Below are 18,373 nucleotides of genomic sequence, written 5' to 3' on the forward strand. Positions count from 1 at the left end.
TTCCATCCAGGATCTAAGAAAGTTCATATATTGAGGTCATTGTTTAATATGTGAGGTGAATGTACCAGAACAGTGAGTGTTCCTCTCCAGAAAGTACAACATTGTTATTTATTTAAAGTAGTTATAATTTTTTTCTACCCTTCAGAGACCACAGTTCAGGTATTTGAGTTCCCACAGTACTACATTAGTTAAAACTCCAGGATTCATTTGTCTGTGCCTCTTAGCTTTAAAAGCTAGTATGGCAAGTGGCTGTTGTATTCCATTCAGAAAACATAGAAATTCATAGGATGTATTCATACCATTCATTGTTCTAAAATCTCTAAAATAATATGTGACACTTGATGGCCCATATTCCTGTGTAAATGGTAGGATGGACAAGGTCACAGCTTAGGAGCATCATCCACTGCTTCTAATTTATTCTATACTTCTAGAATATTGTAGCCCTAGATATCAGCCATTGTTTAAATGTTGATGGTTATTTCTTAGGGGCTTATTCCCTTTTCTCTGTCTGAAAGACAAAGACATCTATCTGCCAGGTTGTGTTAATAAAATGGGATTTTGCAGTCAATTATTTTGGAAAATTCCTTCAAGTATATAACATCTTCCTTTAATATGTTGTCTTAAATAATGTGAGTGCCACCTAATGGCTCCAAATTGCTTGTGTGCTGAAACTGACACTGTTAAAATCCCCGAGTTTCCTTATTATTTTCTATGAAAATGAATACAGTACTTGTATGTATATTATTACAATCCCATAGAATAATAGTCAGAAGAATAAAAGTAACATTTCAGTAGTTTTCACTGCATAGAAAAATATTTTAATTTATGATGACATGAATTAGTGATCAAATCCGAAGGTTAGATTGACTTTAAAGATTGCACAGAGAATTACATCAAGCATAATTTCTTCCTGTTTACATTTTAATGCCTTAAAAACAAAATATATAAGACACTACAAAATATGCATGTCACTGCACCATGACTTGTTAGTGTATAAAAATATACTGAGTTTCCATTGAATTCAGCACTTTCTAAAATGAGAAACTTGTCTCTCCCAAAAAAGAGGCATCTACAAAAATATGCTCATTTTAAACACGTGGATTTACCTGAGAGAAAACAGGTAATTTATCTAAATAAATAAAATATTTGCATTTGTGGTGAGTTCTTCAGTATTAACAGTAAGAAAAGGAATTACATTGGCTATGATTGTCTGGAATATGCTTATCAAATTAGGACACAGAAAAAAGATTGCAAGAAATAGGTCTCAGAAACATCTATATAGTAAAAGATATGGTTTTTGAAAAGCAAGCTGACTTTAGTCTGACAGCATCTTGTCTAGGTATCTTCTGTATTTTTGCCTCTTTGCTCTACAGTTGAGGTTTGAAAAACCTGAAGAGGGGAGAAAAAAACTACAGATAAGCATATGGTTTTTTACTACCTTTTTAAAGTTATCAAAGTTAATCTGTAAAAATACAATGACATTCTCTCAGAAAATACAAAAATACTAGTTCTCTTTATTTCACAATACAGTAGGACATAGATATAGTAGGAGATAGATACAATATAAATGCTTAGTAATAATAAATTGAGAGGAATGTGGCAAAACACATCAGCAGTTATTTCCTTAATCTGTCTAAAACAAAACAGCAAGGAAAACAATACATTTCCATACTTGTAGTTCTTCAAAATGCTAATTTGATGAAATTACCTGCAGAGGTTTTCTGTACATTCATAAAGTTATTGTCTGGGGACACTAATTGTCTCCTGCCTACTCCATGTGACCTTGCAACCACACAGTCTATGTACATATCCCAGAAGTTCTGGGCTAAATCATTGAAGACGTCATTATGTTTGGGTTTAGATGACTCTTTTAAGAACATCATGAATTCCCAGAGAGCAATAACTGTGCTTGCAATCCTGAGTTTCTTCATTTCCACCAGCCGATGAGAGGAGGTTTCCCAGCACTGATGATCAATCTCTCCAAGGCTGGCAGGGGCTTCTTTTTGATATTCTAGGGTGCTGCAAATAAAATTCACCATCAAGAGACAACCCAGTTGAACATACCACCTCCTTCTGTGTATAGATTCCATGTTGCAGAGAGGTATCTGAAAGCAACAAAGAGAAATATGATGTTGCTGTTTTGCTACTTGATAGTTTTTGAAACATATTAGCACAATCTTCACAACAGTGAGGCTGTACAGTATTACAGTACTGGCAGGAAGGAGTCTGTCCCTGGGACCTGCTTTGTCCTGCCTAATATTATTAGCACTATTGGTTCTGACAGCATTGATCTCCAGGTCAGTTAAGGTGAATAACAAAAGTAAGTGAACCTAGACAGAGTCTATTAATGTCTTCTCCTTCCCCATTCACAGAGTACACAGATACAAATTCAAATCCCCAACCAACCAAGAAGCTCACTGGGTGACATTAGGCTAGCCAGTGTATCATAAAGCTGTTGAGGAGATAAAATAGGGAATTATATATAATTCTTGTACAGGCTGTCCTTGTCCTTAGACAAAGGACAGCCTGTACAAGAAAGAAAGAAATTAAACACACATCAGATTAAAAAATCTGTTTCCAACAACTAAGTATGTGCAATCGTTCAGTGACATATTTTGAAATATAATAAGTTGAATATACTGTATGGAAGGATGTTGTTGTTGTTTAGTCGTTAAGTCATGTCCGACTCTTCATGTCCGACTCTTCATGACCCCCACAGACCAGCCCTCCTGTCCTCCACTGCCTCCCGGAGTTTGGTCAAAAGGAAGGACATACTGCCCTAATCCCCCTTCAGACACTTGTGTTTTCATCAGAAACAACTACAGTAAATGCCAACTCTCACAACTATCATCTGTAAAACATGGAAGAACTTAAACTCTACAGTAATATACATACAGTATATTGTATTTGAAAAGGGAATCATATTCTCCATCTCTCTGTCTCTCCTCACCTACAAACCTCACTGATCTAATTTTACTTCTAGAAAATGCCAGAGATCGAATTTCAGATTTTCCAAAAGTAAGAAGCCATAATCACAAATGTTTATTTCCCCTTGCAGTGCTGAATACTAAAATTCAGAATGCACTTAGAGTGATAATAGAGATCAGAACAGGACTTGGGGAGAGGATATACTCAGGAGCATGAAAGATGTTCAGTACTTTTAACTGAGCTTTTAAAACATGGTTTGAAGATTATAGGTATAAAATTAAAATTAACTGCACCATAACTAGTTTGGTTAAGCATAAAGCATGAACTACATTCTCTACCTGCCTTGAGAAACTTAGTCAATATCAGGTGATGTCTGGAAGTAACCAAGTCAAAACATCTTGGTCATCCTATAATCCAGAGGTCTCCAAACTAGTCCACGGGCCACATCTGGCCCATGTTGCTGTTTTGTCCGGCCTGTTGCCTTCATCCTGTGCATGTGTGCAGGAGGTGGGCATGTGTGTGCATGTGGGAGGTGGGTGTGGGGTGTGTGCATGCACACGGGCGGGACATGTGCGAGTTCCTTTGGCCCTCAAAAATATCATAATTATGTGGCCATCCGTGTGAAAAGTTTGGAGACCCCTGCTATAATCCAATAACTTAGCAGGTCAGTCACTTAGAAAACACAGCTGTTTTTCTGTGTACTTCACCAGGAATGGACCAGTTTAACTGATGATCCATGACTTTTAGATGGCAAACACCATCAATACTAGTTAACTGAGAAACGAGTATACTTATTTGCAGGCTAAACAAAATAAACTACCGTATTTTTCCATGTATAAGACACCACCATATATAAGATGACCTGCCCCACTTTTCTAACCCAAAATTAAGAAATCTAAGTGGGACTTAGCAAATATAGGGTAAAAAGGATCAAAGTGCTGCAGGATGGCTTTGATCCCTGCTTTCTTCCATGGGGCTTAGCAAAGGAGGGGGAAAGGGATCAAAGCAATTCCATGACTGCACAATCATTTTGATCCCTTTCCCCTTTCCTTTTGCTAAGCCCCATGGGACTTAGCAAGCAGAGGGAAAGCAGGGATCAAAGCGATCCTGCAGCACTTTGATCCCTGCTTTCCTTTTGCTAAGGCTTAGCAAGTGGAGGGGAAAGCCCTGCAGGATCACTTTGACCATTGCTTTCCCCCCCCCACTTGTTTTTTATCCTCAGCTTACTTCCGTGTATAAGACGACCCTCAATTTTTAGTCTAAAGGTTTTTAGACAAAAGTATAGTCTTATAAATGGAAACATATGGTAGCTGAATAGTTCAGTGAGTTAGGTATCTGGCTGTGAAGCCAGAGGTTGGAAATTTGATTCCCCACTGTGCCTCCTGTAAGTAGAGCAAGCCTGTGTGGCCATGGGCAAGCTACACAGTACCAAGGTGCCCCCAGAAGACGGGAATAGTAAACCACTTCTGAGTATTCTCTACCTGGAAAACCCTAGAAAGGGTTGCCATACGTCAGAATTGACTTAATGGCAGATGTTGGTGATGATAATACAAAATAAAACAAATTATGTATACCTTGCCATGTTTGGCAATGGACAAATACTAATTGTCAATAACCCAAATACTAACTGTCAGCAGTTCAACCACATCCATATATAATTTTATAATGCCAAAAATAGTAATTCAACATAATTTGATACACAACACTGAGCTACAGGGACAAATCATCTGCCAGTATAATGCAGTTTCCTATGTACCTATTACAAGATATTTAAATGCATGTTTTCAGATGTACTTAAAGCACTGGAACACTATGTTATTTAAATAGATTTCACTCAGCAGTAAACAACTAAATTGCAAATCACTGATCATGTTCTCAGTCAGCATTATGAGTAAGAGTACATTCAGTTGTAGCTAACGTAGACTTACAGATGTATTTTCAAAACTCCAATTTGGCATATGGGGTTCTATCCAGTGAGGGCTATTTTATGGTCCAATTAAGATGACTGCAGCAACATCAGAGTTTATACAGTAGTAAGAGTAGTGGATGTGAAATACCACCACCATTACATTTGTTTTATGACAGTGGGTAATATACCAGTTTTAAGCATAGCCAACCTCGCAGCACTGCTGTGAATATAAAATGGAGAAAAAAAGGAGAACCATGCTATTTGAGCATCTTTTCTTTTCTACTCTGCTTCTTTCCTTTCCAATGGCTATATGCCATCTTTAATTCAATTTAGGTTTTAGGACAGTGTACCAAAAATGTATAATGTAATTATTTATACAAATTATTGTAAATTAGTCTAATTTTTTGCAAAAGTGTGATTGAGTGAATGATTGATTGAATGAGAGATGGGCACTTGTGACCCTCTAGATATTTTTTTGGCTGCTGCTCCCATCATTCCTCACCATTGGTTGTGATGGCTAGGGCTCATAAGCACTTCAGTAAGCATTTGGAAGCCACAACTGCCCATCCCTAATTACAGCATATTGTTAATTACAATAACAACAGCTAACTTTTTAAAAGGCACATTAAGCCTAAGGAAATAAAAAAAAGAATACTATAATGTACAAATGTGTCAGGAGCACCTCTATAAAAAGGCAGCCCAATTCTAGAAGGAATCCTTGCCTTTTTGAGCTGGGACCCATTTCAAAATTTGAGAAATAAGCATTGTGACTTAACCCAGCCATCAAATCAAAATAACTTCCCTCAGAAACTGAATGCTAAGTAGAGATTAGGTCTAAGGCCCAAATGCCAGATCACATATCTAATCTAATTTAGCACAAAAATATATTAGTTTCCTAAGAAAATATTGCTGATATTCTGACACAAACACACACATCCACACAGAGGCAATGTCTTTTTCCAGCCACAAAACAATTAACAAAAACAAAAACAAGAACTCATCCTAGGCACAATTTAGAGGCATCCCAAAACCCAAGCAACTGTCCATTGAAACAAGCATGTAAACCATACATGACCCCTAAAAATGTCCACAAAACTTCAGGAAATCTTATCCTAATACAACCCCCTCATACGACAAGTCTCAGCAAGAGCTTTCTTCAAGTTATATACAAAAAGCCCAACAACCCTCAACACATACAGCAAATATTTATACACAAAATCATAGGTAACTCCCCTTGCAACAGGGAAGAAACACATACACACACAGACAGACACACACGCATATCACAGGAAAGGCACATATATAAAAGCCTTTGGGGAAGACTCCCTACCTGTCAGTCAAAACTCATGAAAAACTGGTAACTTCTACCCATCCATTCCACTTGTCCATTCAAACACATATACACTTCTCTTGAAGCAGGCAATTGTGTGCACATACACACTAAATAAGACAAAGCATGTTTGCCTGTTTGATTGATTTTTATTCTGTCTTTCTCCCCTAATGGTGGACTCCAGGTGATATGCCAAAAAAAATGTCAACAGTTAGTTTAAAAAATTGTGATGTTGTTGTTGTTTAGTTGTTTAGTCGTGTCCGACTCTTTGTGACCCCATGGACCAGAGCACGCCAGGCCCTCCTGTCTTCCACTGCCTCACGGAGTTGGGTCAAATTCATGTTGGTAGCTTCAATGACACTGTCCAACCATATCCTCTGTCGTCCCCTTCTCTTGCCCTCACACTTTCCCAACATCAGGGGCTTTTCCAGGGAGTCTTCTCTTCTCATGAGATGACCAAAGTACTGGAGCCTCAGCTTCAGGATTTGTCCTTCCAGTGAGCACTCAGGGTTGATTTCCAGCACCACAATTCAAAGGCATCAATTCTTTGGCGGTCAGCTTTCTTTATGGTCCAGCTCTCACTTCCATACATCACTACAGGAAAAACCATAGCTTTGACTATGCGGGCTTTTGTCGGCAAGGTGATGTATCTGCTTTTTAAGATGCTGTCAGTGTTCATCATCCCTTTCCTCCCAAGAAGCAGGCGTCTTTTAATTCTGTGGCTGCTGTCTCCATCTGCAGTGATCATGAAGCCCAAGAAACTCAAATCTGTGACTGCCTCCATATCTTCCCCTTCTATTTGCCAGGAGGTGATGGGACCAGCGGCCATGATCTTGGTTTTTCTGATGTTGAGCTTCAGACCATTTTTTTTTTCATTCTCCTCTTTCACCCTCATTAAGAGGTTCTTTAATTATTCCTCACGTTCTGCCATCAGAGTGGTAACATCTGCATATTGGAGGTTGTGGATATTTCTTCTGCCAATCTTAATGCCAGCTTGGGATTCCTCCAGTCCTGCCTTTCGCATGATGTATTCTGCGTATAAGTTAAATAAGCCGGAGGACAATATACAGCCTTGTCGTACTCCTTTCCCAATTTTGAACCAATCAGTTGTTCCACATCCAGTTCTAACAAGTAAAAACTATAATATATACGTATTTAAACCATTATTTTAAAACTAAGCATTTTTAAAAGACCTCCCCATCTCAACTGCCTCCATAATACCCTCTTGCCTACCAAAGGAGAGAAGGGGCCAAGCACAGCTCCCAAGGGAGGGAGTTCCATATAGTGGGAGGAGCCACAGGGAAAAAGAAGTCCTCTCTTTAGTTCTTGCCCTGGCAAACAATCCAAATCTCAGCCTCCTTTCACACAAAGCAAGAACAGTAACACACACACAGCCTACACACCTCTCCCTTAAACAGAGTAACAAATAATATCCCAAAGTCCACTGTCCAAATGGCAGCCCTTTCACCCCAGCTTAGCAAGAGGCAATGAGGGCCTTATCCTCCATTTTCGTCCTTCTTCTTAAAGTAGCTGGAGCAGCTGGAAAGGAAGGGACTAACTTTCATTCTGCCCGCTTCCTTCCCTTTTTTAAATTTTATTTTTACAAAGGCAGATGACATTCTGGAGGTATTTTTCAGAAAGGAAAGGCCGGGGGCTGGCTGACTAGTGGTTTCTATGTCCTTTGCCATGGTTGCCAGCCCGTGTCCTGGCTTTGAAAATTGCTATATTTCTCCCCATGGTTGTCTGAGATCTGGAGTAAAAAGGGACCTCTGGGGGCTTCAAGAATGTTAGAGATTATAGTCAACTGTTGGGGGCTACTGGACTCCCCAGATATATAAGGCCCAGTTTCAAATCCCCACTCAGTGAGACAGGGACACATCCTCAGTCCAACCTCTCTGTGAGGATAAAATTAAAGGACAGACCCATGTTCTCTGCCAAAAGGGGCACCTAAATGCAAAATGAAAAGTTAGATTGCTATGGCCCTAAGTAAACACAGCAGAGTTAAAAGAAGCTCACAGAATCTACCAATGTTTGTTTTCTACCAACTTTTGTTTCTGAACTACAAAATAATTTTTTAGATTTTAAAAAAGAAATATGCCCCTCTTGCCCTGGCATCTGATCAATGGCATGTTGCCTCTGAAAGTAGAGATTCTAAACTTAATTATTTAAGGAGGAGGAGAAGTAAATAACATTTACACATAGCATTTCTTCTGTGTTCAAATCCATTTATATATATTTTCCCCTGTGATGTTGCCAACAGCCCCTTAAGATAGTTTCTGTTAGGTCCCTGTAAGTAGATGCTCTGAAAACCTGCATGAGAAGATGCTCTGAGAACTTGAGTAAGGGTGCCAGAGAATAAGGATTGCATCTGATTGCTTCACTGGGAGCAAACTTAATTAAAGCAATTTTTCCATGCATGCATGAATCCCTCCAGCCCAGCTCTGAAAAAAGAGTAGCCTTATCATGGGACCAAAAAGGCCCAGCCTGGGCATGGAGCTGGGTTGGGCTAGTTCACAATCTCCTTTATGTTCTTTGATTACCTGAAAATAGCTTGCACTGGAGAGTGCCACAAGTGGTCCAAAATGCAAGCTATATCATCTGATCAGTTAAACTTGTGAGTTATAAACTGATACCTGATTTGAACTGACGGTGAACGTTCTCAGCTCACACTCTTCTACTAAGAGTTTTTCTCAACAATATCACTAGTTTAAAAGCTTATACAATGTTATACTTTTGGTATGGTATAGACTGCACTAATTCATCAGTGCCTAGATGGGAATACCTGACTCTAATTTTTAATCTACATAAATTATATTTATTTGTTTAGCCCTGTATTGTAAAATCTCAGACATGTATACTTTCCCCTCATTCCATTATATATAAATGGAGTAACGTTTTCTACTTCTTCTTGTCTTGCCTTTCTCAGCCTAGCACCCTGCAGATATCTTGGCTAGAAAATGAGAGTTTTAGCTTAATACATTTAGAGGATACTGAATTGGGGAAGACTGGCATAAGCATTGGAAACATATGTCTTTTCTTGCTTTAAACCAACCCCGTTTTTGCCAATGCATGAAAACTCGAGCAACTAAGGTTTTGAGTGGAAGGGGTTAATTATCAAATAGCAAAATCAGTTGGGACCACTATTCTAAAAATATGCATAAGCTCAATGGAACACAATGGGACTTCACTTTTGAGTCTGTAAGCCCAGATTGACACTTAAAAAGTTCTTCTAGAATCCAGATCCTCCCTGTTCAATAAGTCAAAGATTAAAGCAAACAAACAAACATTTGTTTTAAATTGCTGTGAATGATTAGGGAGAAATCATACTTACTGAGATAGAGTCTTCAGTGCAAATATTTGAACACAGGAAGCTGTGTTGACTGGCCACTTGGAGAGAGAGAGAGAGAGAGAAAGGAGGGGAGAAAGGTTTTGAGTTGTCTTCCGAATGTCTGAACTCTGAAGCTGCTGCTTGACTGCTGGTGTTGGTTATTGCTGCTCCTGCTATAGGGTAGTGAGATGTCACTGCAGAGGAAGACACTGGCATCAGCAAGAGCAGGATCCACAATAATAACTCCAAGAGGGAGAGGGGTTATAAATCACATAAACCCGCCTCTATCCACATCATCTTCAATGAGTCAATATGCTACACGTCCCTCCCATCCACCCCCCATTGACAAAATGCATAATCCAGTTCAACAGCAGTCAGGACATTTCTCCTACCAAGAGATGTGCTAGTCTGTGCTTGTTTACACACCACATTTAAACAGGGCTTGACTCTTTGATAAATGAGTTTAGAATTGTAAGACTATCATATTATACAGTATATATATTTACTAGGAATTAAATTCCATTTCATTTTCATGGATCAAGCAATATGAGAGCAGTCTTAAAGCATTTTTGACTTCTGCTAGAACGTGACAGGATTCCCAGTGTGGTGCAGTCCATAGAGTGATGAACCAAGACTTGGGAGAATAGAGTTCGAATCCCCGCTCAGCCATGGAAACCCTCTGGGGGAGTAGAACTGGTAAAACCATTCCTTTAATATCTCACTTACCTTGGTAAGCCCTACTGGGGTCACTATAAGTTGGTTCTGACTTGACAGCACAAAGCACACATACACAGAGAAAACATGACAGATTAATGTCCTTAGTGCAGGTGTGACTTTGAGTAAAGTTTAAAAAAAGAGAAGAAAAATTAGCCATTGAAAACTGTGTTACTCAGAATGTGGAAGATTATTTTGTTTTGAAGATTTACATGCCATCTTTCAATAAATTATATTCAAGGCAACCCCAAAATAGATTACAGACATTTATAACGTAATTGTTTCACTTCATAGGATGGCCTTCAGTAATAGGTCTCTGCATAGAGTAATTTAGCCCAGACAAAACAAAATCATGAAAAATAAAAACGGAGCTACAGAATAATTGAAGATGCAGTCAAAGTCACTGAGATCTATCAAAGCTATAAGACCACACTAAAATAAGCTATCTCAGAAAGATCTGGGGAATTAAAGGAGATTAATGTTGGAAGGGCATTATATACATTTTCAGACCATTTTAGCCATTTAACATCCTCTGGGATATTTTGTGAAACAAGATCATTTAAAATATATTTTATGCCATCTTTTGTTTTGTACAATACAGCATAAAATCAGGTTGCAGGGAGGAAAGGAAAACAAGACACCCACACACCCACACACCCACACCCACACACACATCTTGGATTGTGTGAGAGAACCTTCTCCCATGCTTTTTGTAATATCTTGCTATACTTCTATTGTTCTCCTCTTTCTCAGAAAGCAAGAGTTGTAGCAGGAATCTGATCCTTCCCTCTTACACAAGCCCCAAGTTTTTACACTAAAACTGCCCCAGTGACAGCAGACCTAGGACCTTGAAGACCCATAGTTATAGATATGGAATCTGTCTTCTAGGAGTTCAACGTCTGCTTGAGCATTTTATCCAAGAAGGTGATCATTGCAAATTACTTCTGTAAAGTATTTACCTATTTCTGTAGACAATTTGAAACCATCTTTCATTCCTAAAAATAAAACAATAAGACAGTAACAGATGTCCAGGTAGTCATCAGATGATAGTTGTTACTTACCTCATTACTGTTGCAGACTTTTGAATTTCTGGTAAAATTCTATTTTGCAACCTGCGCAGTAGAAGTACAGAAATCCAGAGAGAACAGTAGCTGTAAGTACCCCAGAGTATATCCCTTAAAGTCTCAATTACCCACTTCGAAGCATTTGTAGGAGAAAGAATTTAAAAAATGTCTTTACATACAGTTGCTTGAAGTCACAGATTTGTGTATTGTATATAAATTATTGCACTCCATGACCAGCAAATGACAATAAATATGATACAGATTACATTGATAAGGCAGTCACAAAAGTAAAAAGAGATAAAGGAATTATAACTTAAAATCATCCATTAAATTTGCTTTTTTCCATCTGTGGTGGATAGCCCGGCTGCGGCCCTATCTCGATGTGGGGGCTCTCACTACCTTGGTTCGTGCACTCATAATCTCGAGATTAGACCACTGTAATGCGCTCTATGTGGGGCTACCTTTGAGGTTGATGCGGAAACTCCAGGTGGTGCAGAATGCAGCGGCCAGGCTCAGTGGAGCGAGAAAATACCACCACATTTCTCTTTTGGCCGCGCTGCATTGGCTGCCCATCCGATTCTGCATTGACTTCAAAGTTCTGACGCTTACGTTTAAAGCCCTAAACGGTTTAGGGCCTCGATACTTGGCGGAACGCCTACTCCCACCTAGCTCTACCCATGTCACTCGTGCGAGTCAGGAGGTGAGGCTGAGGAGCCTGACGCCGAGGGAGGCCCGGAAGGAAAAAACAAGAAACCGGGCCTTCTCGGGGTATAAATGGAATAAACTAACTAACTAAATAAATAAATTGTTGCATATTTTCCATGCCGTTGTGAGAAATTTTGCACAGGTAAGTATAATCCAGGGATTAAGACCTAAAAGTAGTTTATGTAGATCTCTGTTTCAGAATGGCCCAAAAACCTGTTAAGCAAAGGAAGAATAAGCTTTACAGATTCATATACAGTATGTTGCTTTCTTTCTGCATACATACTTAACAACCAACTGAACAGATCAACAGCAAACAAAAACCTCTCACCAACTAAGGAAAGCAACGAAAAGAGCATTCAGCAGATTGGCATGGATATCTTTGAAGTCAAGTCTGCAAGGAACAATTGCTTAGTAATGCTGGACAGATGATCACTCCAGCCCAGAAAATGTTCTCCCAGTTATTCAACCCACAGACTGAATGCGAGGTTGCAAATAAAACTCCAGCAATTAGTCTCTGAGGCCCTAGGAAAGCTTCCTTAGGATTGATCTTACAATTGCATCTTTCAAGACAGCTGGCACCTCCCCATCTCACATGTAGACACTAAACTTCTGTACATATCCTCTAGTCAAGATGATGTAACTAATCAAGGGTTTACACAGCTTGTGACTGGACAAGAAGGATACTCCCCACTAAATCCTGGGATGAGTCACAATTCACCCCTGCAACAGATAAATAAGATAGTATAGGGCTGAGGAGGCCCAGACACAACAAACCTTTTTCTGTCTTCCTCTCCCACATGACAAAGGAGTTGCACTCACCCTCCCTGAGAAATGTATTTATTTTGTGGTAAAGGATATGAAGCTTATTTAGCAATGTATTTAGAAGTATGGCACCTCAGATACTTGTCATTTAATTATGCTACCTAGTCTTAATATATGTAGGTCACCACTATTCAACATTTGTAAACACAAACCTGGGCCAAGTGAAAATATGGACCTTTGCAGCCCACAAATAAAGCCATCATCTCTATGAAAATTCAGCCACTGGAGAGGGAGAAAATGGATAACTTCATCTCTTGGGAGCTGAAAAGGGGGGATTTTTAAAAATATGAAATAAGTAAATACTGTAATTGCATGCATCGAGTGCAGTTTTCAAACTAACGAAAAGAGATTAGAGAACATCTTTGTATGCACATATGACATTGAAAGGGTCTTGAAAAGTTGTTAAAGCAAGACAGAAAAGAGGAAGAGGGCCATTGTTAACATCAGCATGAGGAGATACAGAGGGATACATGTACCAATTTCAGCACTCCAGGTAAAACCATTCAGATAATTATAATTCTCTGCCTTGAACAACCAGAGACTGATTTTCTGGTACTGTCTCCCACTCACAATGGAGTGATGCTTCTTTATATTTTCTCATAGGCTTTTGCTCAGGAAGTAAGTATAACAAGCAGTTAATGCTACACCAGTGGTGTGATGTGCAGGTGACGTATTTTCTGCATACCACATTGTTCTGTTCAGTACTCAAAGATATGGCATAATATGGAAGCATTTGCTAAATATATTCTAAACAAATCTGAATTTCTCTTTAATAGGTAAGATTTGTTAAAGCAAGTTTTATGCCCCTTTCAATATGCACATTTAAATTGTTATGTGGGTAAGTACCAGGAAATAAAAAAAGATTCTGGCATGTTATAGTGCTGCTTCTTAGCATGTGACAAGGTTTTGAAACCACAAACCTAGTACCTGCTATTCATATGTGAGTCAAGTTCTTGGTTGAGTGACTATCTCACTGCGTTGAAAGAGAAACGGCACATAATGTTCTTGCAGACATTATCATGGTGTCAATGATGTAAAAGAGGAGGGGGGGCAAGGCAGAAAATTGATGTCCTACTGATAAAGAAGCAGCATCATTGAGCATCTCTCATAGGGGAACCACATGAAGACTCGTCACAGTGTGGGAGGAAAAGAGCTTCCAGTTGACACCAAGCCATTGACCATTTCCTCTATTTCTGTGCCCCAAATGGAGGGAAGGATTTGATTTAATTGATGTCAGTACTTACAAAATGTTATCTCTGTGCTATCTGAACAATTAAACTTACAAATGCACAGGAAAGACTTGTGGATTTTGAACTCATTGAAACCTCTGCTACATATTTCCTGTTACATTATCTCAGTTCCTCCTGAGAAGTCTGTATTTTAGATTACTATTTTGTTTGTTTATACTAGTGCAATTTTGATCGATGTGTTTGATAATATATCTGTATGCATGACATTTACTGTCCTGGGGTACAGTGTAGCCCTGTATTGCCCTTTAGTATTCAGCAACACTAGATTGTATCCAGAATATGTTTACACAGTCATTTTCATAGACTCTTTTTAAACATATGGCTGATTTTCTGTCCAACCTCAATTCTTCCTTTCATCTTCATCTCTTTCCTGAAGCATGCCTGTCCATTCCACTTATCCTTCACATGGGGTGGGGGTATGTGTCCTATTTTACAGTGGACATTCATCTATTGGAAGCTATTTCCTTCTGAAGGGCATACTAGATAGAGGATGCTATGAAAACAGAATTGCAGAGACCTTGAAGTTGCCCAAACTTACTGGACAGCAGACATCCGAGTAGGTACAGGGAGTACCTATACATCTCTCTTTCCCAACCTCTGCGTATAATCCCTTTGCTAGGCTGGCTAAATTCACACAGTAACTGGTCTAAGGACAGACTCAAATCCGTCACTTCACTGCTGATCAAGGATGTGAAACTAGGTTTCCCTGGTTACATCTTTGTCTATACTGTCTTCATCTGTTTGCCTATACACAAAAATATACAAATAGACATCAAGATATCATTATAGTTCCCTATGTTTTGGACCCTCACTGGGTTCTGGCTGTGAGAAGCATTGTCTTAGGTTCTCACACTTCAAATGTATGGCTAAACTGCTGTAAGTAAAGATCTCTCTCAGTTCATGAAGAGTCATCAATAGGTATCACTGGGGAAGAGTAGGTTCTAGCACAAATCTTCCTTCCCAAAGCATCATCTTCCTTTTTCAAATTAGAAAAGAGAAGAATATTTCCACTTCCTAAACAAAGTTGGCTGGATAGCTCCGTGTACAGTGGACCCTTGACTTACAGACAGCTTGACTTACAGACTTTTTGAGTTACAGACTTCTCTGGCCGCAAAATTTAGGTTTGACTTGCAGACTGAGATTTGACTTAGAGACCAGAAAAAAACCAAAATGGAACAAAAACGGCCTGTTACGGGATTAATCGGTTTTCAATGCACTGTAGGTCAATGGAGACTTGACTTACAGACTTTTTGACTTGAGAACCGCCTTCCAATACGGATTAAGTTCTCAAGTCAAGACCCCACTGTATTAAGTATCTGGTAGTGGAGGCAAAGCTTGAATGCTCAATTCCCAACTGTGCCTCCTGGAAGAAGAGGCAGCCTGTGTAGTCATCGGAAAGCTGTCCAAGCCCAGGGTGCCCCCAGAAGAAGGGAAAAGTGAACCACTTCTGAGTATTCTCTACTTGGAAAAACCTGGAAAAGTTTGTGGTAAATCATAATTGACTTCAGAGTACACAATTATTAAACAGGCCAGGATAACTATCTGTTGATGAATATGGTGTTAGGAAAATGTAACTTACCAAATAAAATAATAAAGATATAAATACAATACAATCATCTCAAAATTGAGTACTTTCACAGTACTTAGTGGACATCAATCTAAGCACTTCTATTTAAGTATATTTACCTGGCGAAGAGTACCACCAAAATCAATGTGATCTTCTAGCCAATAGGGTTTGTTTTTCAGTAAGGTTAGGATCACACTGTCAGGCTGCTTAGAGACTAGAAATATTGAAGATAGCACTAATTGCTCCCTTGTTATCAGCCATCTAGGGCATTACCGGTGGAAGAAATCCCTTTGTTTTTGCATTTATAGGACATAAACTGACTTTTCTCTCTACATACTCAACTACGGAAGAAAACTGGGTAGTCTGACTCAATTCAAGTCAATTGGAGTGATTTCCGAAGTTAAGAGGAACCAAATTCCACGTGGCACATACAATTGCCACTTGCAACTGCTAAACATACAAATAGACAAATAAACTGCCACTAGGGAGATTATGCAAGCAAACAATGATCACTATCATAAAGTTCAGAAACATTTCTTCCATAATCCCTTAAGTAGAAGAGTGGGTTGTGTACTATATAAAATTTATTATTTCTGTATTTATATATTCTTTCTAAATGTCAAACACAATCTTTCCAGAAAGGTAAGGCTAATTTGTTTCTGCTTTTCTTTGTTGAGTGTGTTTTATGCATTTCTGGAGTATAACTAATACTGTACATAAATATGTATAAAATCTGCTCAGGGAATTATAGTACTAGTTTCTTCTTACATGCTTTCAGCTGACCATTCTGGAGAAAATCTTAAAACAACATCTAAGGCAAATGGGGCAGTTACTCCACAGAATTTATAAAGAAATCAGTCATGCTCGTGAAATCTAGATAGTTAGTGTTAGGTATTCTAATAACTTAGCATTCTGATAACTTAGAATCATGAAGTAGGAAGGGGCCTATACCCCCTGGTCTGTGCAGATACTTGTGAAGTGGTTGTCTAAATTTCTCTTGAATGCCTCCAGTATTGGCGCACTCACCACCTCTCAAGGGAATTGGTTCCACTGTCTTACTGCTCTAACAGTTAGGACGTTTTTCCTGATATTCAATCAAAATCCGGCTTCCTGTAACTTGAGCCCATTGTTGTGTGTCCTGCACTTTGAGATGACAGAGATCAAATCCTGCCCCTCCTCTGTATAACAGCCTTTCAAGTATTTGAAAAGTGCTATCATGTCTCCCTGCAATCTTTTTTTCTCATGGCTAAACATGCCCAATCCTTTCAGTCTTTCTTCATAAGGCTTGGTTTCCGTGCCCCTGATTATCTTTGTTGCCTTCCTTTGAACTTGCTCCAATTTGTCAGCATCTTTCTTAAAGTGTGGTGTCCAGAATTGGACACAGTATTCAAGATGAGGGCTAACCAGTGGCAAATAGAGAGGAACTAGTACCTCATGGGATATGTAGACTATACTTCTGTTAAGGCAGCCAAAAAATAGCATTTGCCTTTTTTTTCCCTTTTTTTCCTTTCCTTTTCTTTTTTGTAGCCATAATCACACTGTTGGCTCATATTCAGCTTGTGATCTATGACTTCCAGATCCTTCTTGCTTGTAGTACAGTTGAGCCAGGTATCCCCCATCTTGTAACTGTGCATTTGGTTTCTTTTTCCTAACTGCAGTACTTTGTACTTCACTCAGTTGAATTCCATTCTGTTGTTTTCTGCCCAGTGCTCAAGCTGATCTAGGCTGGATCCTATTTTAACCTATTTAGCCCCTCAGTCATTTCTCATCAGTGTCCAATGACAATCAAATGGACTTTTTAGCAAATAAACCCAAAGCTCGGACTTTTCTTAAGTAGACATTTCTAAGTAGACAAGGTACAAGGAAAATATACCTGTGAGTTGAATAGTTCTGAAAAGACCAGGACACCTCTAAATATGGACTACATGTGATGAATATATAACTTTAGGAATAAAATTGGGCACAGAAACAATAGAAGTTTTACAATAACTACAAGAAGTAGTATAGTTGAGTAAACTGGAGTGCCTGGTTGCAGAGCTAACACTGGGACTTTGAATGCCTCTTGGACACTGCCAAGTATGTGTGGCAGATGGAGTCATGTTCCCTAACACTGTGTAGCTCTGGGCAAGCTGCTTGGTCCCAGAATGCCACTAGAACGTAAATTGGAACAGACTTCATAGCAAATTATTGTTATCAACCACAGCTTTCCAGTTAACTTATTAGTTCATTGGTTAATCCACTTAGGGATACTTTATTATGTAGTCTTTTCTTATCTTTGATGGTGCCACTTCATATCTGTAACACAAATAATGGCATATAAATTTGGCACTCAAAGGGATGTGTTTACAATGTTTACAAGCCTTTAGCAATACAGTGGTGCCCCAACTTACGAAAGTCCCAACTTATGACCATTTTGAATTACGGCCAGCTCCGGCTGCAAAAGTTTGGTTCGACTTGCGGCTGGAGCTTCCAGTTACGAACACAAAAAAGGCAGGGGGGAAAGGTGGGAAATTCAAATTGATAACTGCCGGTGGCAAAGAGGCTGCTTCTTTGTAGCTCTTTCACCCCAGCAGTTAGAGAGTGTGCGATCGGAGGTAGCTTCGGACTGCCTGGCTTCTGCTTCTCAGTGAGAGTGTGTTTGTTTGCAGGGAGGCTTGGGACTGCCTGGTAAGGTAAGGTGCTGCTTTCTGCTTTTTAAAAACTGCCTTTCTGGATGGGTTTTGCAGGGTGGCTTTTGGCTAGGGGGTTATGTTTCT

At 39.2% G+C, this 18,373-nt stretch overlaps 1 protein-coding gene across 1 annotated transcript; it reads right to left on the minus strand.

The window, feature by feature from the left end:
• Window positions 1-1,170: 1,170 nt before the first annotated feature.
• FAM237B (family with sequence similarity 237 member B) lies at window positions 1,171-10,909 on the minus strand. The gene is made up of 4 exons (XM_078378686.1): window positions 10,222-10,909; window positions 9,499-9,689; window positions 1,709-2,105; window positions 1,171-1,389 (listed from the first exon to the last, which is right to left on the minus strand). The coding sequence occupies exons 1-4, from the start codon at window positions 10,367-10,369 to the stop codon at window positions 1,316-1,318; spliced, it is 810 nt and encodes a 269-aa protein (XP_078234812.1). The 5' UTR covers window positions 10,370-10,909; the 3' UTR covers window positions 1,171-1,315.
• Between the last annotated feature and the right edge of the window lie 7,464 nt (window positions 10,910-18,373).

The sequence above is a fragment of the Pogona vitticeps genome, chromosome 6 (assembly GCF_051106095.1).
Source record: "Pogona vitticeps strain Pit_001003342236 chromosome 6, PviZW2.1, whole genome shotgun sequence".
NCBI classification, from domain to species: domain Eukaryota; kingdom Metazoa; phylum Chordata; class Lepidosauria; order Squamata; family Agamidae; genus Pogona; species Pogona vitticeps.